This window comes from Heliconius melpomene, chromosome 10 (assembly GCF_056956725.1).
Source record: "Heliconius melpomene rosina isolate 202511_hmr_F chromosome 10, ASM5695672v1, whole genome shotgun sequence".
Classification (NCBI taxonomy): Eukaryota; Metazoa; Arthropoda; class Insecta; order Lepidoptera; family Nymphalidae; genus Heliconius; species Heliconius melpomene.
In genome coordinates, this window is record NC_140398.1 from 12433465 (window position 1) to 12454208 (window position 20744).

At 33.7% G+C, this 20744-nt stretch overlaps 3 protein-coding genes across 11 annotated transcripts; 2 read left to right on the forward strand and 1 right to left on the reverse strand.

Annotated features, from left to right (window-relative positions):
• Positions 1–72: 72 nt before the first annotated feature.
• LOC146535696 (carboxylesterase 1C) lies at positions 73–3837 on the forward strand. 2 transcript variants are annotated; one of them, XM_085190971.1, is made up of 11 exons: positions 73–300; positions 370–462; positions 555–683; positions 767–1094; positions 1193–1392; positions 1671–1830; positions 1918–2039; positions 2134–2365; positions 2450–2588; positions 2856–3052; positions 3640–3837. In XM_085190971.1, exons 1-11 carry the CDS (start codon positions 202–204, stop codon positions 3783–3785), a joined length of 1845 nt encoding a protein of 614 aa, XP_085047097.1. In that variant the 5' UTR covers positions 73–201; the 3' UTR covers positions 3786–3837. The 2 variants fall into 2 exon arrangements, with proteins under 2 accessions (XP_085047097.1, XP_085047096.1); XM_085190970.1 differs by having other exon boundaries at positions 1671–2039.
• An 810-nt stretch (positions 3838–4647) lies between these two features.
• Sf3b6 (splicing factor 3b subunit 6) lies at positions 4648–5362 on the forward strand. The gene is made up of 3 exons (XM_085190634.1): positions 4648–4827; positions 4904–5022; positions 5117–5362. The coding sequence occupies exons 1-3, from the start codon at positions 4798–4800 to the stop codon at positions 5346–5348; spliced, it is 381 nt and encodes a 126-aa protein (XP_085046760.1). The 5' UTR covers positions 4648–4797; the 3' UTR covers positions 5349–5362.
• Positions 5363–5583: 221 nt separating this feature from the next.
• Positions 5584–19040, reverse strand: tapas (tudor domain-containing protein 7 tapas). 8 transcript variants are annotated; one of them, XM_085190631.1, is made up of 17 exons: positions 18918–19040; positions 18620–18696; positions 18322–18417; positions 17869–18086; positions 16020–16118; positions 15751–15903; positions 15502–15648; positions 14855–15037; positions 14219–14433; positions 12243–12357; positions 11990–12151; positions 11674–11765; positions 10506–11486; positions 8931–9150; positions 7783–7934; positions 7106–7266; positions 5584–6706 (listed from the first exon to the last, which is right to left on the reverse strand). In XM_085190631.1, exons 3-17 carry the CDS (start codon positions 18404–18406, stop codon positions 6471–6473), a joined length of 3219 nt encoding a protein of 1072 aa, XP_085046757.1. In that variant the 5' UTR covers positions 18407–18417; positions 18620–18696; positions 18918–19040; the 3' UTR covers positions 5584–6470. The 8 variants fall into 8 exon arrangements, with proteins under 8 accessions (XP_085046757.1, XP_085046754.1, XP_085046753.1 ...); XM_085190628.1 differs by having other exon boundaries at positions 18586–18696; XM_085190627.1 differs by having other exon boundaries at positions 18577–18696.
• Positions 19041–20744: the final 1704 nt, after the last annotated feature.

Sequence of the window (20744 nt, forward strand, 5' to 3'; positions counted from 1 at the left end):
TTATTTTAGAACAATATGTCCGCTTGCCGTTACATTCCACTCGTCATGCGCTAAAGCATAATCATTGTCCGATCTGTTTTCATTGAGAGAGATGTCCAACCACACATTTAGCATACAGTAGCTTTGACTTTCGCATGTTTTTACGTTCATTGTAAACTGTTAGATTCTGCTACTTTTATTATAATAATTTAAAAAAAAACCATGATCGTTATGGATGTTTTTTATTTAGTTATTTGTCTTATAGGCTGTGTGACCACTCAGGATCCATTTGCAAATTTACCTCAGGGTCGCATTGTCGGGGTAAGGGACAATCTACAATTTATTTATGCACTTACCACTGACTTGATTTTGCAATTTAGTTTATTTCAGATAAAAGTTTTTACTGAAAACTCATTTACACCAATCGAGGCATTTTTTGGGATACCATACGCGGCGCCACCACTTGGAAGGCTGCGCTTTTCTGTAAGTACCTTGAACTAGTACAATGTACTGTGAATAAAATTAATTCAAAAAATATTTTGTTCTTTAAATAATAGATGATGTTGTATTTTCAGCCACCAGAACGTCACCAAGGTTGGAGGCGAACTTTATTTGCTCATCGAATGCGCCCACGCTGTCCGTATTCTGGCAATGATACTGACGTTAGCGAAGACTGCCTATATCTGAATATATGGACACCTAGGGTTAGAAATTTTATTGGTTTCGAATAAATTGGTTATTAAATAAATTTATGTAATAACTATTATATTTTACTCTTTCTAGGTAGACAGCGGATAGTAAATTGCTATCAGTCGTAATTATATTGTATAGTGAATCATGGTTACAAAACGGCATTAATTTACCTTGTCAAGAGCTGGCTGCAGAGGGTGTTGTAGTTGTAACAATAGCTTACAGGCTAAATATTCTATCATTTTTTACGCTAAATACTTTAACAGCTCGTGGAAATCTTGCACTTTTAGATCAATATATGGCGTTTATTTGGGTAAGAGAAAACATAGCAGCATTTGGAGGTGACCCTAATTCTATAACTTTACTGGGACATTCCGCTGGTGCAGATAGTGTTCTTCTTCACATAGCGTCACCCAGAGCAATTGGTAAGTTTTTTTAATAGTCATAAATTGAATTTGTAAACAAAAATTTTATGGATATAAATTAAAATATGGTCTTTTAACGTGTTAATTTTTGACATTAGGTTTATTCCACCGAGCGGTAATAATGTCCCCACAAAATATTTGGAAGGCAATTGGAAAACAAACTTCATCTAATAGTTTTACAGTTGAAATGATATCACAAAGAATAGTGGAATTTCTGGGTTGTTCCAGTAATAACCACAATGATATCCTTCAATGTATGAAAACGATGCCTCTCACGGATATAATGGCATTAAACACGGTATTCTTTATATTTTAACATTGTCTAAAAGTATAGTATATACATAAAAAAAACATAAAAAAACTAATATACCATACAACTGATGACTGACTGAAACTAAGATGCCATATTTTTATCCATGTTGTACATATATATATAATGTCAGTCGTACAAAACAGGATGATTGGATTTTCTTTTCGCAATATTGTTAAAAGCCATAAAACATTAAAATTAATAATTTATTTATATATCTATTTAGTTTCAGATTTAGTTTATTGTATGTTATTTTTGTGCTATAGGCCAATTGGACCCATGGTCTTCAACCCACTCCTGATTATTTTCTGCCAGAATCTGAACAATATTTACCGGATACTTTATCATCAACATTATCTTCTTCAAAGTCAGTAATCGCACTCGATGTTCTTTTAGGAACGACTGATTTAGAGGCAATTAACCAAGGTGACGAACAGCGAACTGAATCTCTTTTTTTTAAATATCTAAAAGTTTATTGCTCCAAATTAAATATATATGTATTTTTTATTACAGGGTACAAGTATGAAGAGCTCCTAAAGGAAGAACGTGATAATATTTTCGACTATACTATTTCCATTCTTATTCCTAATCTTTTAAAATTGCTGTCTCTTGACCGATTAGAAAGTTCCACTCTTGTAAATGTGTTTTCTACTGTTATTCTACGTCCAGTTTGTACACAAACTTAGTGATAGGTAAATGATTTACTAACAAATTTTTAAACCTTTCCAGCTTACACAAATAGTTCAGTGGGAATTCTTGGGAATTGAAAAATATACACCAAATGAAAATGCTAATTTCAACTTAATCCAAGCTATTGTAAGAATGGAAACATCAGCAAAATGGGGAGCAGGAGTAGTGCTTCTTGCTGCTCGACTCGCCCGAAAAGTATCACAGTTATACGTTTATCATTATTCGTTCGCCTCAAGTGTAGATTTGAATGGTCGAAGATTAAACTTTACAGGTACTTAAAGGATTCAATACTTATTATCTTTTTAATTAGAAAAAAAAAGCATATCTTAAAGAAGTGATTTTTCTATTTTTAAAGGAGCAGTGCATGGAGCTGAACTAATTGCCTTACTAGGCGATTCTTTAATGCTTCAAATTGCCCGTCGGCCTATGTCTCAAAATGAAAAAGAAATGTCTAAGAAATTTAGAAAATATCTTACAAATTTCGTTAAATTTGGGTACAGACTGTTTTTGTTTAATTTTTTAGCTTTATACTGTATCCCGCATAAAGCAGGGTAGGTAGAAGAAAACTTAGTGTCGCCCTCCGTTCTCAACTTTCCATCTTATTATGGAGATATTGTAAATATAATAAAATGTCAATCTGTAATGAGCTTATAAATATATTTTTTTCTTGCTCGTGTGGTTTTTTGTAAATGTCAGGCTCTTGGAATACAATATATTATATGTCATGCATACATTAAATTAAAGATGTTTTATATCCAAAGGTCACCAGATAGTAACTTACAATGGCCAAAGTATATAGCGGGTGACTCATATATACATGAAATATGCAATACTCAACTTTCGGAGTGTAACGTGGATAGAAAAGTCAAAGAGGTAGCGTTTTGGCTTCAATATTTACCTCGGCTATCTAATAAGCTAATGTCCCATGAACAAGCTGAAAAGATTACTACTCCAAATGGTAGGTTAAATTGCAATATTCTTGTTTTTGTATTTATGATTATTTAATCTATAGATACATATAACGAAATCGTAACTAATCATGGTAGGTAGATAGGTATGTGAGGAAATCTATTACTAGAGCATTTATCAATGTAATAGAACCCAAAAGAAAAATGTTTGTCTGTCCGTCTGTCCGTCTGTCAGTCTGTCCTTCTGTTCGTCTGTTAGTTTATTAATCTGTTGGTCTGTGCGTTTGTTCACGTCAAACTCAGATTCGGCTCGAGTGCTTTAAATTCACTATTTTATTTTGGCAAACTAACCTTAATATTTAGTGTTTGTTTTATTTAAATTGTTTAATAAATAAAAAGTTATATCAATATAAAGTGTTTGGTTGGATAAACTTGCTACAACATATATATTTTTTTGAATTGACTGAAACTTTAGTTATCAATTTATAGTTAATGTCTTTAAAATGGCAATGTTATAAGAACACGAAAGTAATTCAAATTAGTAAATAAATAATTGTGTATTTCCAGCAGGCAGCCGTGAGTGGTTCACTAAATATTTATAAAGATGTAAAATGTTATTAATAACAACTTTTTTTAGGTGACAGCAGATTTCGTGGTGGAGTACTAGCGATGTGTGGAATTACGGTTATGCTCCTTTTACTATTAGCTATTAGCATTGTAATTATATATAAATGGCGCACTCGTCGACCATTACATATAGATTCTCATGTTGCTAAATTATAGAAGTTGAATTATCATATTCAATATTAATAACATAAATTATATACATATTTTACACGAGTCTATTATTTTTTACAATATAATAAACCAATCATATAAAGTCCTTCTGTAGTGTGCTGAAAAATTATTACAATGAAAATTAATCACATGTGAAAAAAATTCAAGATCAAATATTATTATAAATTTTCCTTAACTAAAATATTTTCATGTCATATTATAATTGTTGGTCGCCAAATATGTTGTTAGCTGAAAATTACATGTATACTCTAGTAGTCAAGGCGCAAAAGAGTATTATAAAAATCACCGCACACAGCAGGGTAGGCAGAAGGAATTTAGTGTTAAGACACTCCGTTTCCCACTTTCTGCCGAATTCTGGAGGCATTGCGTGCTCAGTGGCAGAACACAACGCCGCGCTTTTGAGAATATTATATGAAACACACAGTAGGTGGCAATAAAATTCGAAATTGTGAAACACACTGTAGTAAATGGAATCAATGGGAAGAATGTACTCAAAAAAATTGTTTTCAAAATTGGTCAAAAATAATAGAGGAATCCGTCGATTTACATGTTTTTATGTTTGTCCGTCGACAATGTAGGTAACAAATATAGTGACTCCTTGTTTTAAAAAAAGTATGTTTAAACTAATAATAATTTTAGTTTCGAGATTTTCAAAAAAATACTGCTGATAGGGATATTATTTAATATTTGTTTATATTTATCTATTTAAAAATTTACCAAGGATAAAGTATATAGCTTTATTTTTGTAATAGAATCAATGGTTTTTATCGATGTAAAATCTAAAAGTCCCTACCGGTCCTTATCATTAGTAAGCTATTTATAATCTGTACCGCTATGCAGTTACTTTTGCTTGTTAGTTGTCATTTGTCAATTGTCACTAGCATTTATTAAATAAAATAAAATTTTCGTTGCATCTTGGGAATTTTGTAATTTGATCAAAACAGTTGGTAATTTTGTATATATGAATAAATAAATAATATAGCACATACAAAGCGAAATGGCGCTAGCACTGCAAAGAAGGGCAAATGTAAGTTTTGTTTAATTAAAAACGTTATTAATGACTCATGTGTGGAACAATTTGTTAAGTATTCTCTTTATTACAGGTAAGACTACCGCCAGAGGTCAATAGAATATTATATATCAGAAATTTACCTTACAAGATTTCAGCTGAAGAAATGTATGATATTTTTGGTAAATATGGAGCTATACGTCAAATAAGAGTGTAAGTAGTTGGTCTCTATTATTTCTGTCTAAACATTACAATATAATTTATTTCAATTATATGACTAGTAAATAATTGTAATTATTGCTTTCAGTGGAAATACACCTGAAACACGAGGAACAGCGTTTGTTGTTTATGAAGACATATTTGATGCTAAAAATGCCTGTGACCATTTATCTGGATTTAATGTTTGCAATAGATATTTAGTAGTATTATATTATAGATCAAACAAAGCATTTAAGGGCATAGATATAGAAAAGAAACAAGAAGAATTAGACACTCTTAAGAAAAAATATGGTATTTCAACTGATGAACTTCACAAATAAATGTTTTCTATTTTCTTGCTTATATTTTTTACATCCCAAACCATTTATATATTTGAATAATTAAATACTACAATATCAGTACACTTCTATAAAAATGATGTGTAGATGTATAGTGTGTATGGATGATTTTTTTTCAACAAAAATTAATTTTATTTTGTATCATATAATCATGTCACTTTAATGTGTATATTTACATCTAGAGAATAAATAAAATTATTGGAGATAAATGAAACAATTTATGATAAAACTGTATTTTTATTTTAAGTGCAGGAGAAATACATACAGATAATAATTACTATGACCACCAATGTAAATGTGTAAATATGGTTTTACAAACTACTCATGTTTCCTATTATCTCTATTTTAAGTTTAAATATGATATCATTGTCTGTATTCAAAGAGTAAATAAGTCTTACCATACTTGTCTTTATATGAAGTTTTTTTATTTATTTTTTTTTTAGTTTTTTGGTTAACAAATTGGTAAAGTTTTAATATAAAATAGAAATCAGATAGTCACTACAGAATTTTATAATATCACAAGTAACATGAAGAAACATAACAATATATATTTAGTACAATTACCTTAAAAACTATGTTAAGCAATAACAAAATTATTTAGCTGTTCACAAAACTTACAGTTTTAAGAAATAATATTATTGGCCACTGGAATAATTTTGAAAATATGACTGATTTACTAAATAAAGTCATTGTGAGATCAGATCTGTTCAGTCCTGTTTTCATCACATTTGACTGAAAGTATTTCACAGTTTACAATAAATGCAACAAGTGTTTAAACTACAATTATTTGTCATGTTTCGCTACACTTTAAGATAGCGATAAGACAACCTTGCACTTTAATATATATTTTTAATTCACAAAATCAAATGTGAGCCATGAGTATTACTTTTATTAACACGTAAATTTAGGCAAATAAAAACATTAAAACATAACCTTAAATTTTTATAATGGAAATCAACAATAACTACCGAACTGTCTTCATAAATAAATAACAAGTGTGTCCTAATAATATAAATAATAATAACATAGCAAATGGATATAAAACAACAATAAGATAAATGTTCTCATGCTAAAGGAAAAGAATACAAGCATTGGGGTCTCAGTTTAAGAAGTGGGTGTAGAGGCGAGACGTGCGCGTCCTTCAGCCACCAGCTGCTTATTAAGGTATATATCCTCATCAGTGGATGTATCTATAAGGTCAAGCGTCAGTAGTGGCTCGCTGGGATTTAGAGGGTCCTTGCCCACTTCCTTGCATATACCCACAAATTGTTGCTCAACACACAGCTCTTGGAATCTTATACAATCTTCTACGGACCAGTCTTGATGAAGAGGTTTAACATCTATATTTATAGAACAAAAAAATATATTTTTAAAATAGGGACTAACAATTGCAATTTTCTATAATAAATTAATTTAAAAAATAATCTATTTCTTAATGAACATAAAGCTTTGGATAGAGATAAGATAAAGTGGATGTAGGTAATATATTGTAAAATAGAATTTTGAACAAATGGAGTTTCATTTTTTTTTTATTTTAAAAGGATAGCAATTAAATGATTATAATGTTATAACAATCAGCTGGTCGTAGGCACAGGGGCACCAGCGTGCGACTATAAATGCAATAGGTTTATTTATTTACTCTTTACTGTGTACAATAAATTGTAATATTAAAATATTTAAATAAGAAAAATAAAGGAAAAATGTAATAAAACAATTGATACACAAAAGCACGCACGTACCGTACAGGCGCGCCTTGATGGCCTGCGGTGGCAGAGAGCGCGCTAGCGGCGCGGCGGCGGGCACGGGCCGCAGCTGTACGGTGGCGAAGAGCGCCAAGTCGCCGTAGTCGCAGAAGTACACCGACACCATCTCTGCCGACACTGCGCCCGCGATCGTCACCCTGCAAATATTTTAGTCTGACATTGCATTTGAAATCCCTAAATGGCCAATAACTTAGACGATAGTTTAAGACGATATAACGTAATGATCAACGTGGCGAGTGTAGAAAACATGTAGCCCACGTAATACAACCGCACGGCATTCGCATTCCGACAAAAATTTGCGCCCGCAATAAACGGTCAAGTGTAAAGCAGATATTTCTTGAACGGCTTTAATTCTTTTTTATTTAAGCATGATTTTTATGCATAAAACTTTGAAGAGATAATAAGTATAAAATAGATTTAAAAGTCAAACACTGTAATTGAAATTCAAAAGTGCGAATTTAAAACCCTAAAGACATAAATTTTTATATGTCAATATTTTTGGAGCAGTGGGAACCTTGTATTTCTCTCACACACTCCATTACTCATTTCCCGCCGAACTCTGGAGACATTGCGTGTAGAATCGTCGCACGACTGTCATCTAAAAACACTATATATATGTTATGAAATATTACTCAACTGTCGTCCCAACTCACCTGTACCAAGAGTCATCTTTATCATAATATGCTGTGTAAAGCTCGCCCTTGCTCGGGTTAGTGGGAGCTTCCGACTCTGGGATTTTGGGACACTCTACTTGCAACGACGCCATCATTGTTTGAAGAGTGTATCTCGTGTTATTTGGTTGCACCTAATTATAATAAAAATATATTGAAATTATTTTAATTTTGTTTAATTTCCCTTTCTACAATAAGTACAATGTCACTAATCTTGCACTGTGATACATCGAAATCTTTATTTTCGAGTGTCGAATATGTTTATTAGTAACATGAGGGAAAAAATTTAAATAAAAAGTTTAAAAAATCGTAACAACATTGAATTATAAATATAATTAAATAAAATGAGATATGTCATAGTTATAAAAAAAAACTATAGAACAAAACATGATCTTTTTTCATGAATCGCTTTATTAAGTAAATCCAGTATTTTCCAATATTTCAATAATTCAGTAGTCCAGTCTGCAAATTGTGCCGAAATAGTGCGATTCAACCGTATAAGTCTAAAAGATTATAACACAATATATGATTGATTTAAATACAAAGATTATTTATTTATTTATTTATTTACAAATTGTTTATTTTACTTTTGCTTAAAGTGTATGGTAGGTGTAGGGTTACTCTTGTTTAATTATTTATGTAAAAGTTACATTATACCGAGCTCAATGTTTATTACCGTACAGGCGCGCCTACAAATTTATTAAACTAATGGGCATAGAGTGAGATTTAAGTACAAACAGAGTGACCGTTCCCTATTTTCCGTCTGTGCTCAAGACATTCCATATGTGATAAACTTAACACTGTGCTGTGTCCTTTTTAGAGAGGGAGAAATGAAAATAATGTAATTAGGTATATTTCATTTCCTCGTAAAATATTCAATGAATAGCATTTTTTCTTGCTAAATCTTGGGTATAATATATACAGATGCTAATATCAATAATAAGTAATAATTGTTATAAGTGTAAAAGAATATAGATGTAGCTTAATCAGAATGTAGCTGAGTGGTCAGAATGCTTTGATGGTTTCCTAGAGGCGCAGTATCGCTACATTCAAATTTTTATGTTTCTTTAAAAAATCGATTTGGAGTAAGCACTTTAAAAATATAAAAATTAAAAAGTAAATATAGTCACAACAAAGTTCCATGGGTTGGCGGCCATGGCGACATAGACGTCGAGGCAGGCATAGGGCGCGGGAAGAGCCGGCGGCGGCAATTCCCCCCGCTCCACGCCCGCTCCCGCGCCCCCTCCCGCACCCGACGACGCCGTGCGGAAGATGCGCTCCTTCTTCCTGTGCAGCGCCTCCAGGTGCTTTGACGACTCGCTCTCCCCTTCCTCCTCTTGGACTTTGCCCCTGTTGCCATATATGGTATATATATATAACGAGATATCAATAATTCATAACGAGAGAAGAGGAGAAGAGGGCGCAGGGACAGGGGACTGGTATCGAGGCAAACCTTAGACTAGACTATGCCTCTAAAATTTGGCGTAAAGTGGAAAACGGAAGTCATGATGGCAACGGAGTGTCTTAACACTAAGTTCCCACTTTCCCTCTGCCTATTATGCTTAGTGTGGGATACAGAGTGAAGCTAAAAAAAAAACGTCTTCCATGACGACGTTCATATGTGATATACGGTCCTGTAAGCAAACACATCATCTCATCATTGTAACCTCTGTTCAAGGATTCTTACTAATACGAGATGATTCTTATGATCTTTTACTATTATCCCATTTAACTATACAGTAAAAACTATACGGTAAAAAATACGAACAAAGCAATATGCCATTTCAGTGATTAAAATCGCGTCCCACGACTACCGGGTTCAGCTAAATATTTTTTAAGGAAGTATCAGTTCTGCTGAGAAGAGCCGGCAAGAAACTCAACAGTTGCTCTTTTCAACTATCATTAGCTTCCCGAGTTAATATTAACAGCAATTAATTCCACGCACTATTATCAATATTATTTTTACTTTTATTTGAATTGTTCTAGTTGCAAGTCTAAAATCAATTGTGGAATTTTATTAAATATATTTAATTATTTATTATTCCCATAATTGTGATTTGAACCCATAATCACTGTAACTATACTGTGTATAACTATAAAATAAAAAGACAAATTCAATTGTAGTTTTAAGAATTATGTAATAAACGAATATTAGAATAAAGCAAACAACTTGAGGTCATTGGTCGTCAGTTCATTGACCCCGTTCACACTTGCACGCCGGCGCAGTGAAAGTCGCGGTCACGCTCTAAATAAACTTAATCCGTTGCATTGAAACCAATCATGAATACAAATCTATGCGTAACAAATACACATTAATTGTAAATAGATTTCACTAACGTGCTTATTTTCTTTTAAAAAGTAGGTTACAAGAATATAATACGATATGCCAACATGCACTTACTTTGGGATTAGATCCTATATTACAAACACACAGCAGGGTAGTCAGGGGGAACCTACTGTTAAGACACGACGTTCGTTCCCCACTTTCCGCCAAATTATGGAGGCATCGCGTGTCAAGTGGCGGAACTCAACACCGCGCTTTTGCCTCTACATATAGTTATTATTTTTAAAAAAAGTTATAAGAATGAGAAAAAGTAGGACATATTACAAAAGAATCATATAATAAGTAATATATTAAGCTTCTCTTCTATAATGTTTATATATATAAAAAAAATATTTTATATATAAAAAAATAGAATACTAACAGCTGTAAGCATTCATACTCCATGAGTATGGAGTTGTTGACAGAGGTAAGGATGTGCTGCGGCCCGAGGCGCACGAACAGCTCGACGTGGGGCGCGCCAGCAGCGGCAGCAGGAGCGCCAGCGGGGGTGGGCTGCGCGCGGCACAGTACGCGCACGCCCAGCAGCATCTCGCGCAGGCGAGCCACCATGCTGCCAGCCGCGCGCTCCGCCGTGCCCAGCCGGACCTGCATGGCCTGGTGCGGGTAGGCATTGAGCGCGGGCGAGAAGCTGGACAGCGGCACGAGCGAGGACAGCGGCGCGCGCAGGATGAGGCCGCTGTCCACGAGCTGCGTGCGCACCGTGCCCTCGCCGTCCAGCCCGCTGATGACGGCGCAGCGGACCCAGTCGCCCGCCAGCGTGCGCACGATGTAGAGCGCTCCGGGCGCAGAGGGCGGCGCGTGCGGCGCGGCCGGCAGCGGGCGGCGGTAGGGACCGGCCGTAAGTAGCGCTAGCGCGGCGCGCACGGCATCGGCGCCGCCCGCGCGCGCTATCCACACGCGGCCCTCGTCGGTGACGCAGCCCACCTTAACCTCGCAGGGCTTCTGCGTAACGGAGAAGGCGCCGGCGATGCAGAAGTCGTGCAGCAGCTCGGTGTTGAGATTGAGGTCGCGCGAGGTGGAGGTGTCATAGAGCACCACGGCCACGGCGGGGTCAGTGGGGTCGGCGCGCGGGCCGGGCGCGGCCACCAGAACCTCGCCGGGCAGACGGCGCGAGGCCAGGGCGGCGCCGGCGTCACTGGCGGCCAGCTCCTCGCAGCCGTCGAGGCGGCACAGGATGGCCTGAGCCGCCAGTTTGCGGAACTGCGGCTCTAGTATTTTGATCTTGGCGAAAGGGACACCGTCGTCGTCTCCGTGATCTCCGAGGAACACGGTCGCTTTTTCGTCGTCGATTTCTAATATTTTCGCTCGTTGCCATCCACCGTCGTCCAAATTTACGGCATACCTTATTATGACAATATGTAAAACAAGTTACTTTCATATAATAATATTTTAGATTTAAATTTATTACTATATTAATAGACAATGAAAATTAATTATTTAATTTTTTTTGTTAATTTCCCAAAAAAAAATTTTACCAAAATGTCGTAAATTATAATTTAATTAAAAGAACTATTAAAAAATATAATTACCATGCATTTTTTATAATCATAGATTTATGCACTGAAGTACCACCATGATCATAATAAGCGGCCATGTCTGCCAAGAGGACTTCAAAAGCATCCTGAGATAAAAAATGGAAATCTGTTATTTACACAATTCTAAATTAACTTACAAATAAAGAACAGTACTCTTAATAGTTTATACAACTTTACAGCTTCACACAGCCGAGTAGACAGAGGGAACACAGTGTTAACACTCTCTGTTCCCCACTTTCCGCCGAATTCTGGAGACATTGCATGCATTTACAGAACTTTACTCTTTATATTGTTATAAATAAACACTTACACTATATTGTGGTCCTATTATTCTAAGCCAGACTTCAAGGGTGGAGTTAGCCACAGTTATAAATACATTCCAAAAGTCTTTTTCTGGAAATTGTAATGGTGGTAATTCACTTTCAATTGTATTATCAAGTGTTATGGTCTCGATCAATGGTAATTTCACCTCCTAAAATTATAAATAAATTGAAAAAAATTAAAATAAAGTATTAATTTTTATTTATATTTTATTATAATGATGCTGTAGATAAAAAAAATACCTCATTATTAGGTAACAGTACTAAAAGACCATTCACAACTCTATCTTTCACAATATGAGGACAATTTTCTGCCAATTCCAACCAGTTATTTGGTAAATTCTCTCCATATTTCACTCTGAAATTATTTATAATAATTAATATATATTAATCATTGTCTTGAAACATAAACTACATCATTACACAGTTAGATTGAAACAATACTAATTTAATATTATTTTATAGAAAAAATAATTTAAAATTTATAAAACTATCTAAAAATAATAAATTTAATCAAACAGAATAACATGCATCCATTATTTTTATATAAAAAAACCAGACAAGGGCGAGTCGGGCTCGCTTCGCTCGGAGGGTTCCGTACAATAATTGAGGGTTTCGAGCTATTTCTGATACTTAACTTGCTGTAAAGCCTAAAAAATGGCAAAATACCAAACTTTGCCCCCTTTCATCATTTAACTCCGCCATTTAACAGGTGAACAATTAGAATAAACATTGATTTTAAGATTGACCTTCTATTATATAATATTTTACTTTAAAACAAAAGGCAGACCGCGCATTTCATCGTCTATTCTCATAGTCAAACGGAACTGGAAAGAAATATTTCAAACGATGGCAACCCCTGTTTACGGCAGTTATTTTCCAGGCAATCATGTATTATAGTGTTCAGAAAAAAATAAGCTTTAATTTATCTATCTATATATATAAAATCGAAAAGTCACTCACTCATCACGAAATCTCAGAAACTACATGTGCTAGGTATCTGAAATTTTGCATAGGAGTTACTTATAGGACGTAGGTGCTCGCTAAGACGGGAATTTGTAATATACGACTTCTAAGGGGTTGTTTTTGGGGTTGAAAGTTTGTATGAAACTTCGTTACTACAAATGCTAGGAGTCGCAAATTTTGCGTGGACGTCACTTATAGGACGTAGGTACTCATGGAGACAGACAGGCATAGTTCACACAGGCGAAGCCGCGGGCGGGCTGCTAGTATATATATAAAATCGAAAGGTCATTCACTCATCACGAAATCTCTGAAGCTACAAGTGCTAGGAATCTCAAATTTTGCATAGGAGTTACTTATAGGACGTAGGTGCTCGCTAAGACGGGAATTTGCAATATTCGATTTCTAAGGGGTTGTTTTTGGAGTCGAAAGTTTGTATGAAACTTCGTTACTACAAATGCTAGGAGTCTCAAATTTTGCATAGACGTCACTAGAACGTAGTCATGGAGACAGAAATTAGTAATAACATAGTTCACGCGGGTGAAACCGCGAGCGGGCCGCTAGTTTGATATATAATTCATTAAAAAAACACATGAGTGCAAATTATTAACATTAAGTGACCTGTTTAAACCAGGCAACCCTGGACTTGCGGCAGACTGAGAGCTGGCAACCCTTTATGATGTGCGATTCAGATAAAAAACATATAAATGCAATTTTCTCCAAATGAGTTATGAAAAAAAATAATTTAAGGTGATTGTGGCAGAATTTTTCTAGGCAACCCAAGTGTAATCTGTTCTACTAATCATGTTTTATTCATTAATATAAGTTTAATTAAGAAACCAGATCCCTGCAGATTTAAGCGGTGGAATTTCGACCTATATAGTTTTTATATGAGTCATATGATTTCGAGTACTACCTATAGGTACCAGCTGCCAAATTTCATAATTGTCGGTTATTTGGAAGTACCCTATTAATTTTGATTCCCTTCATAGTGTCGAAATACGCATTTTAAGTGAATATAGAAATATGTTTTTTATCAAGAAATGGAGCCGTAGATCTGAGTATATGGTTTGCATTTTAACCCGATATCCCCAAGCGTTCCTGAGATAAAAGATCTTGACAGACACACAGACGGACAACAGAGTGATTTCATAAGGGTTTCTTTTTTCCTTAAAAAGTACGAAACCTTAAAAACTGTCCATAAAGCCTCTATAAAAAGTGAAATCTAGCTTACAGGTACAGACAAATTGATATACCTGTAGAGATGGGGCACAGTGCTGGCCCAAATGCCCGCCTCGTGGTCGGCTACGATGTCGCGCAGGCCGCGCAGGGCGCGCTCGGCGGGCGAGGTGGGCAGGCCGCCCGCGTCCGAGCCCTCGATGACGGCCAGCAGCTTGGCGGCCGCCACCTCACGCGCGCCCGCCTCCGTTGCCGACGACGCTGGGTATGAGCCCGCCGAGTACTTACCCACCTGCAATATCCGCACGAGGAAAATAAAACAACCGAACCTATAACCATCGTTTACAGTCAGACGCTGTAGCAATGCATCGCTACGCCACAACGCGTCCTGAATACATATTTAAACTATATACAATCAGCATCATGCTGTATCCCACACACAGCAGGGTAGGCAGAGGGAGCTTAGTGTTAAGACACTCCGTTGCCAACTTTCCGCCAAATTCTGAAGGCATAGCGTGCTGAGTGGCGGAACCCATCGTCGCGCTTTGCCTCGACGATAGAGATTTTATTTTTTGATCATTGAAATCGAAGGGATGAGCGAAGTGAAACTAGTATATATATATATATATATATATATATATATATATATATATATATATATATATATATATATATATATATATATATATATATAAGAGTAAGTAGCTAGTAACCTTCACATTACAGTCGTAGGTGACGGGGCCGTGTTTGGGTCGCAAGTCACACGACTTGAACACGGGCTGCGGCAGGCCAAGCTTGCGGCACGTCCACTCTAACTTCTCTATGGACGAGGTGGAGTCGGGCGGCGGCTCCAAGCTGTGTGCCGGTACCATGCTAGTTATGAGTTGACTTGTGTCCTAAACATATTATTATGATTATTAAAATTGAAGCCATCTTGGTGCAGTTGAAGTGTCTGATTGTAAACACTATGGTTGTGAATTCTATTCCTGGAGGAATTACTCATATTTAATTAGTTTCGGAGCAAGTCATTATTTAATTTATTTGTTAATCTACGCAAGTAAATTGAATTAAAACTTATACTAATACAAAACTAATATTTACGGCAGTGTGTAACTTGTGTCTATATTTATACTAGGTGTATATGAAGAATGAAAAGCAAACTTTAGAATTTTTTTACATTAAATGAATACTCAAACCAGGAAATAAAGTTATATGTTTTTTTAGATAGTTATTAAAAATACATTTATTTATATTATAACTTTCACTTTCATTATCCACTTCAGAAATACGAAAAAAATATTCATATTAATAAATAACCAAATTTATTTATTTGTATTCAAATTATTTCAAAGACTCATACCAAGCAATCATTGTGAGCTGGAAGTTGCAATGGTATTAAATCAACAGTATTAAGTCTATCACGTAAATTCAACAGTCGTTGAGATGCTGAAACCTTTCCAATGCTCCTGCCTTCAGACTCTTTCTCTTTATTTATGGAATGTTTATTCTGGTAAGGAAAATTTATTTTATTAATTCATAATTTAATAAATTTAAGTAATGTTAATAATCAAAACATAAAAAATAATGCCAATAAATGAAAAATACTAACTTCATCAGGTAATGTGTTCCTTATTAATTGTGTTGTATTTAAAGTTTTAGTTATGTTCATACCTCCTTTTTCATGATAATCTATTATTTTTGATGCTGTCTTTCCAGTATAAGCCAAAGTCCTTGTGTCATTAGATTTATTTTGCTTATTGTACTATAATAAAAAAAAAAACACATAATAAAGATTACGCTCATTAATATATCTTAATTATGCTACCTTATTGAAATAGACATTACTAAAACAATTATTAATTTAAATTATCTATTTACCTGGTAATACTGATTGGAATATTGTTTATTGTAGTTAGATTGGTAATTTGAAGATGGTGCAGGCTTCCTCCAAGAGCCTTGTTTCTTTGGAAACCGATTCTAAAATATATTATACAACTATATTAAGTTTATTATTATTTAAATAGTTCCAAAGAAGGAGTATCCACACATAGAGGCCATGGGGGTTAAATTCTGTTGACATGAAGGTTGTGGGATCAATTCCTACTCAGCGGAATGAATTATTTTATTTTCCTCACTCTGCTAGGAAAAGCATAGTATTTCATTCTATCATTTTAAATTAGGAGAAAAGTGTGGAATGCTATGCACATTAGGCCCTGTCTATTTACCCCCACTATAGCAAGAGGTAGGTGGATGCTTCACACTGCACCTCATTTAAATGCAAAGCTAAACTAAGTGTTATTTATTATTTTAATGTTACAATATCGATTCTGTATACTTCCTATATGGCAAAAATGTAAAATGTCCTGGGCCAGCCACTAAGTCGGAAAAGTTCAGGTATCTTAGCACGAGTCCGGAGGCATCGATCACGATCTCCATGGTCGGATAAGCGTTGCCTGGACTAAGTGGCGGGAGATCACTGGTGTGGTCTGTGATCGCAGGATACCGTCCAAACCTGAACTTTTCCGACTTAGTGGCTGGCCCAGGACATTTTACATTTTTGCCATATAGGAAGTATACAGAATCGATATTGTAACACTGACCCAGCACCTATAACGATAGTGCTCGAGTCCGGGCTGTCGCAGGCCATATACTCGGTCTTTGACACATTGCCAATATGCATTTCATCCATGGAGAATGGTTATGTAATGCTAATGCTGCAGCTAGAATGTATCGGAAAAGATACCAAAACGCTGAACGTCATCCCGATTATCGTGTATTTCGATTTTTCTCTCTTCAACAAAAAAGTAATCCAGCAAGTATCGTACCATTTAGGAATCCAGATTAAATGCGCAAACTTTTAAAGTTACTTGCAAAAACAGTGTAGTACATTTTTTTTATAGTGCAGTCGGTTAAAGTTGGGTGTAGTAAATATTTTGAATTTATTGTTTGGCATAAACACCACATTTTATTGAAAACTGATTTTATTTTATTGAACTGCAGGTATGTTTAAATCTTAAACTGTAATTTACAGAAGGGTTACTCATGATTACATTACAGAAAAAAAAATGAAGAGAGAGTAATATTTGTAGTCTTAGGACTTGAAAAATCGTCGCAGGGTGTCGGTTTTTCTGACATTTTTTAAAATCAATATAATATGAAAAATACATGACAAAGATTTTTTTTAAATATTTTTCTTATAACTGTCACGACTTGGTTTATCACCTGTTTTCGTCTTATCATTGACTCCTGGGACACCCTGCATATAATTTTTAAATTTTTAGACTTACAATATTCAAATTATAATATAATTTAATGTGTACACACAATACATTGTGATACAATGAAGTACTAAATATTGAAAATTGCAGAATAAAAAAATATATCAGTTTAAGTAACTTTGATGGTTATTATTGTTATAACTACTTTATAACAACTTCATATATACCTGGAAGTCATGTTTAAAACTACATCATACATTTTGTTTTTAACTTCATGCTGTATCCTGTATATAACAGGGTAAGCAGAGGAAACCTAGTGTTAAAAAAAAACCTAGTGAAAATATTAAATATCTTATTCTCCAAATGAGGATTGAACCCACAACTGTTGTGTCAACAGTCACACGCTTGTGACAGTACACTCAATCATACATCATATTATGATAATTCGATTCATGTGCACATTATACAGACATACTGTCATAATCAATACAATGTAATTATTAACTTACAGAATAATTTAACTTCAATGTTTGCTTTTTGCTGGTTTTTTGCCGTGCCACCATGGATGCTATATGTTGAGTGTCTTGGCTTGCTATAGCATCAACAACCCATTCACCATTTACTTGAGTAATTTTAAAACCAGGGACATCTTGAAATAATTTGTCAAGGGTTGCATAGCCTAATTTTTTATATGGAATCCACTCTCCTTGTAATTCTTTATAGTCACCTATAAAAAGAATATTCAATAATGACATGGATATGATATAGTAAAGGGAATAATTAATTTAAATTTACTAGAAGTTCTCATAGAATAAATAAAAAAATATATCTTATTTCTAGAAAGACAGAATAATATTCCAAAAATACAATTACTGTAGCATCCTACTTAAGAAACTGAAAGGATGTTCACAATAAGAAATGTATATAGCTATATACATTTCTTACTGCATATAGATACTTACGGTTACATTGTTTAATAGTTAATGCTCCTTTCACTGAAATTAATGTAGCTCTCAAAGCTTGTATTACTTGCTCTTTATCTGCCATTTTTTTCTTTTCTGAAATTAGTTAATATTTTTCTTTCACAATTAAAATATAATTAACCTAGAATATTATTATACACAAACAATAATGCATTCATATATTAGTTATATAATTTGATTAAAATTTAACGTAAAATAAACAGGAACATATTGCGATTGTATATACCAATTTACCACATATACCAATTTTAACATGTAGTCGTCAGCAATATTCTACCTCGGTGGAGGTGTTGCAGAATCAGAGGCGAATTACATTTCACTTTCGAGCATTAATCTTTTTAAACGGAGGTAATTCTGTAAGAAATTAGAAATTAACTCTTGAATAAATTGCTATTAAAGTTTGAGTATGCAAAGGGAAATCTGTTTCGCCATCGTTTAACGATAGATAAGTTTTAAGTTTTTTAAAATAAAAAGCAATAAATTATTACGTAGTAAATATGACAATTTCCACTATAGTCAGTATGTAATGTTTTTTTAAAATAAAAATATTTCGGTAGTTTATGAAAATCACTCACAATTAAGTCACAAGTCACAACATAAAAGTTAAGAACAATTTTATAACATTTTTCTGACAATACGATAAGCTGACAACTTATATTTCATACAGATTAAAATAAAAATTGAATGTCAAACTCTACATAATGTAAAGATAAAAACAAGTCAAATAGCTTAAATTTTCATTCGGATTAATATATTGCCGTATAAATTTAAATTATGGTTACGGCAGTATATAAGAGAGCTTGTCGTACGTATAAAAATAGTCATGCATTTCTTTTTTCAATTTCTACTACTAGCTCGAAAAACCTGTACTACTACTACACAAAGAAAGCTTTATATAATTATTTGAGTACAGTAAATATTTTAATAATAAATAATGTTAAAGATGAATAACTATACAAGACAAATCAAAAACACACAATAAAAAAGTTTTATATCATAATATCAAATGATTTTATAAGTAAATCATGTATGTATCACGTCAGTTTCGCATGAGCCAAGCAAAAGCGCGGAGCAAGCGTTACAGAGACACGATCGCCAAAAATGTACACTTTGTTACTTAAAATTAAGTTGTATAATTTGAGTTTAAAAAAAGCTACAGCTTTAATTCAAAAATTGAATTAACGAGATCAAGTAAATATTAATTTATCGAAAGACAGTTTACAAAATAATAATAAATCAATGATAATAATTATATTTAATTCAAAAAAGAATAAGTAAGTTCTTATCAATGTCTTACAATTTCTTATGACTTTATTATGTAAAATCGTCGTATCCATTGAACCCACGTAAAATCCAAATTGAAATTACTATTTTTCTTCGTATTTTTATATAATTTATGAGTTTATAACATTATTGACTGTGGAGTATATAAATTAGATGTGATTTTACATCTTATAATAAAATCTTATATTTCAATATATATATTTTTCTATATTTAAATACGGAAACTGCTTAAAAATGCGACAAAAAATCCTAATTTTGTTTTATTGACCCCATTTACAGTACAGTCCTTAATACAAATATTTAAAAAGATATTGAATGACCTAAAAAAAATATTTATACTACCATATGTCGTGTGTTTTCGAATAGATTGGTTTCCTATTTTATTTCTTTACCAATATTTATGTGCGTTGAATTCAACTTAAAACAAGAACTTTCAAAATAGTAAAGAAGATTGTAAACAGACTCAATAACAAAGTTTCAGTTCAGTTCAGATCTTAATTTATGGCGTTTCAAGTGTGCCAGTTGAGCACGAATCACTTCGCCAAACAAAGTTTTTAAATAAATAGTAATAACAGGTACTGAGCACCGACATGTATGATTGACAAGCAACGATTGACAAACAATGAGAAATACTTTATTAATTCAAAGTGTCACTTCCGCATACCTCCCGGTCTCCGGATTCCGTACAACCTCCTTCGTGTCTTCTCCACACAACGTGACATTGGCGAAGTGATATGTTCTCAATTGGCACGTTCGGAACGCCAAATTTAGAGCCATACCATACCATACACTTTTGAATAATTAAGTAACAAAACATTCTTACTTATTTTAATTTATGTAAGATCTTTTCAATTCTTTGAAATATTACTTAATTACAACATTTCATAAATATAATATGTTTTATTTTAACAAAACAATATAAAATAAAATATGATTCAATGCATAGATAACCTATATATTTTTTATAGCTTTATCTGCGGAATTTGAATTAACATGTGAATATTATTAACAATGCCTACATATTTAAAAAGTATTTACTAATTTTATTTTGCTAGGTTGGAAACATTATTAAATAAATGTTTAATATACCTTTGTAATGTTTCTTAGAACCTTATAAT

Bases quoted from the DNA above. Each gene is read 5' to 3' on its own strand.
- LOC146535696 (XM_085190970.1), top strand. From the start codon at position 202: ATGATCGTTATGGATGTTTTTTATTTAGTTATTTGTCTTATAGGCTGT. The intron at 684-766 runs GTTAGAAATTTT...CTTTCTAGGTAG, and splicing joins TGAATATATGGACACCTAGG to ACAGCGGATAGTAAATTGCT. The intron at 1,393-1,670 runs GTATTCTTTATA...TTTGTGCTATAG, and splicing joins ATATAATGGCATTAAACACG to GCCAATTGGACCCATGGTCT.
- Sf3b6 (XM_085190634.1), top strand. From the start codon at position 4,798: ATGGCGCTAGCACTGCAAAGAAGGGCAAAT. The intron at 4,828-4,903 runs GTAAGTTTTGTT...TCTTTATTACAG, and splicing joins CACTGCAAAGAAGGGCAAAT to GTAAGACTACCGCCAGAGGT. The intron at 5,023-5,116 runs GTAAGTAGTTGG...TATTGCTTTCAG, and splicing joins GCTATACGTCAAATAAGAGT to TGGAAATACACCTGAAACAC.
- tapas (XM_085190631.1), bottom strand. From the start codon at position 18,406: ATGGCAGATAAAGAGCAAGTAATACAAGCTTTGAGAGCTACATTAATT. The intron at 15,649-15,750 runs GTTAGTATTTTT...TTTCCTTACCAG, and splicing joins GGAACACATTACCTGATGAA to AATAAACATTCCATAAATAA. The intron at 9,151-10,505 runs GTTAGTATTCTA...ATATGGCAACAG, and splicing joins GAGTATGAATGCTTACAGCT to GGGCAAAGTCCAAGAGGAGG.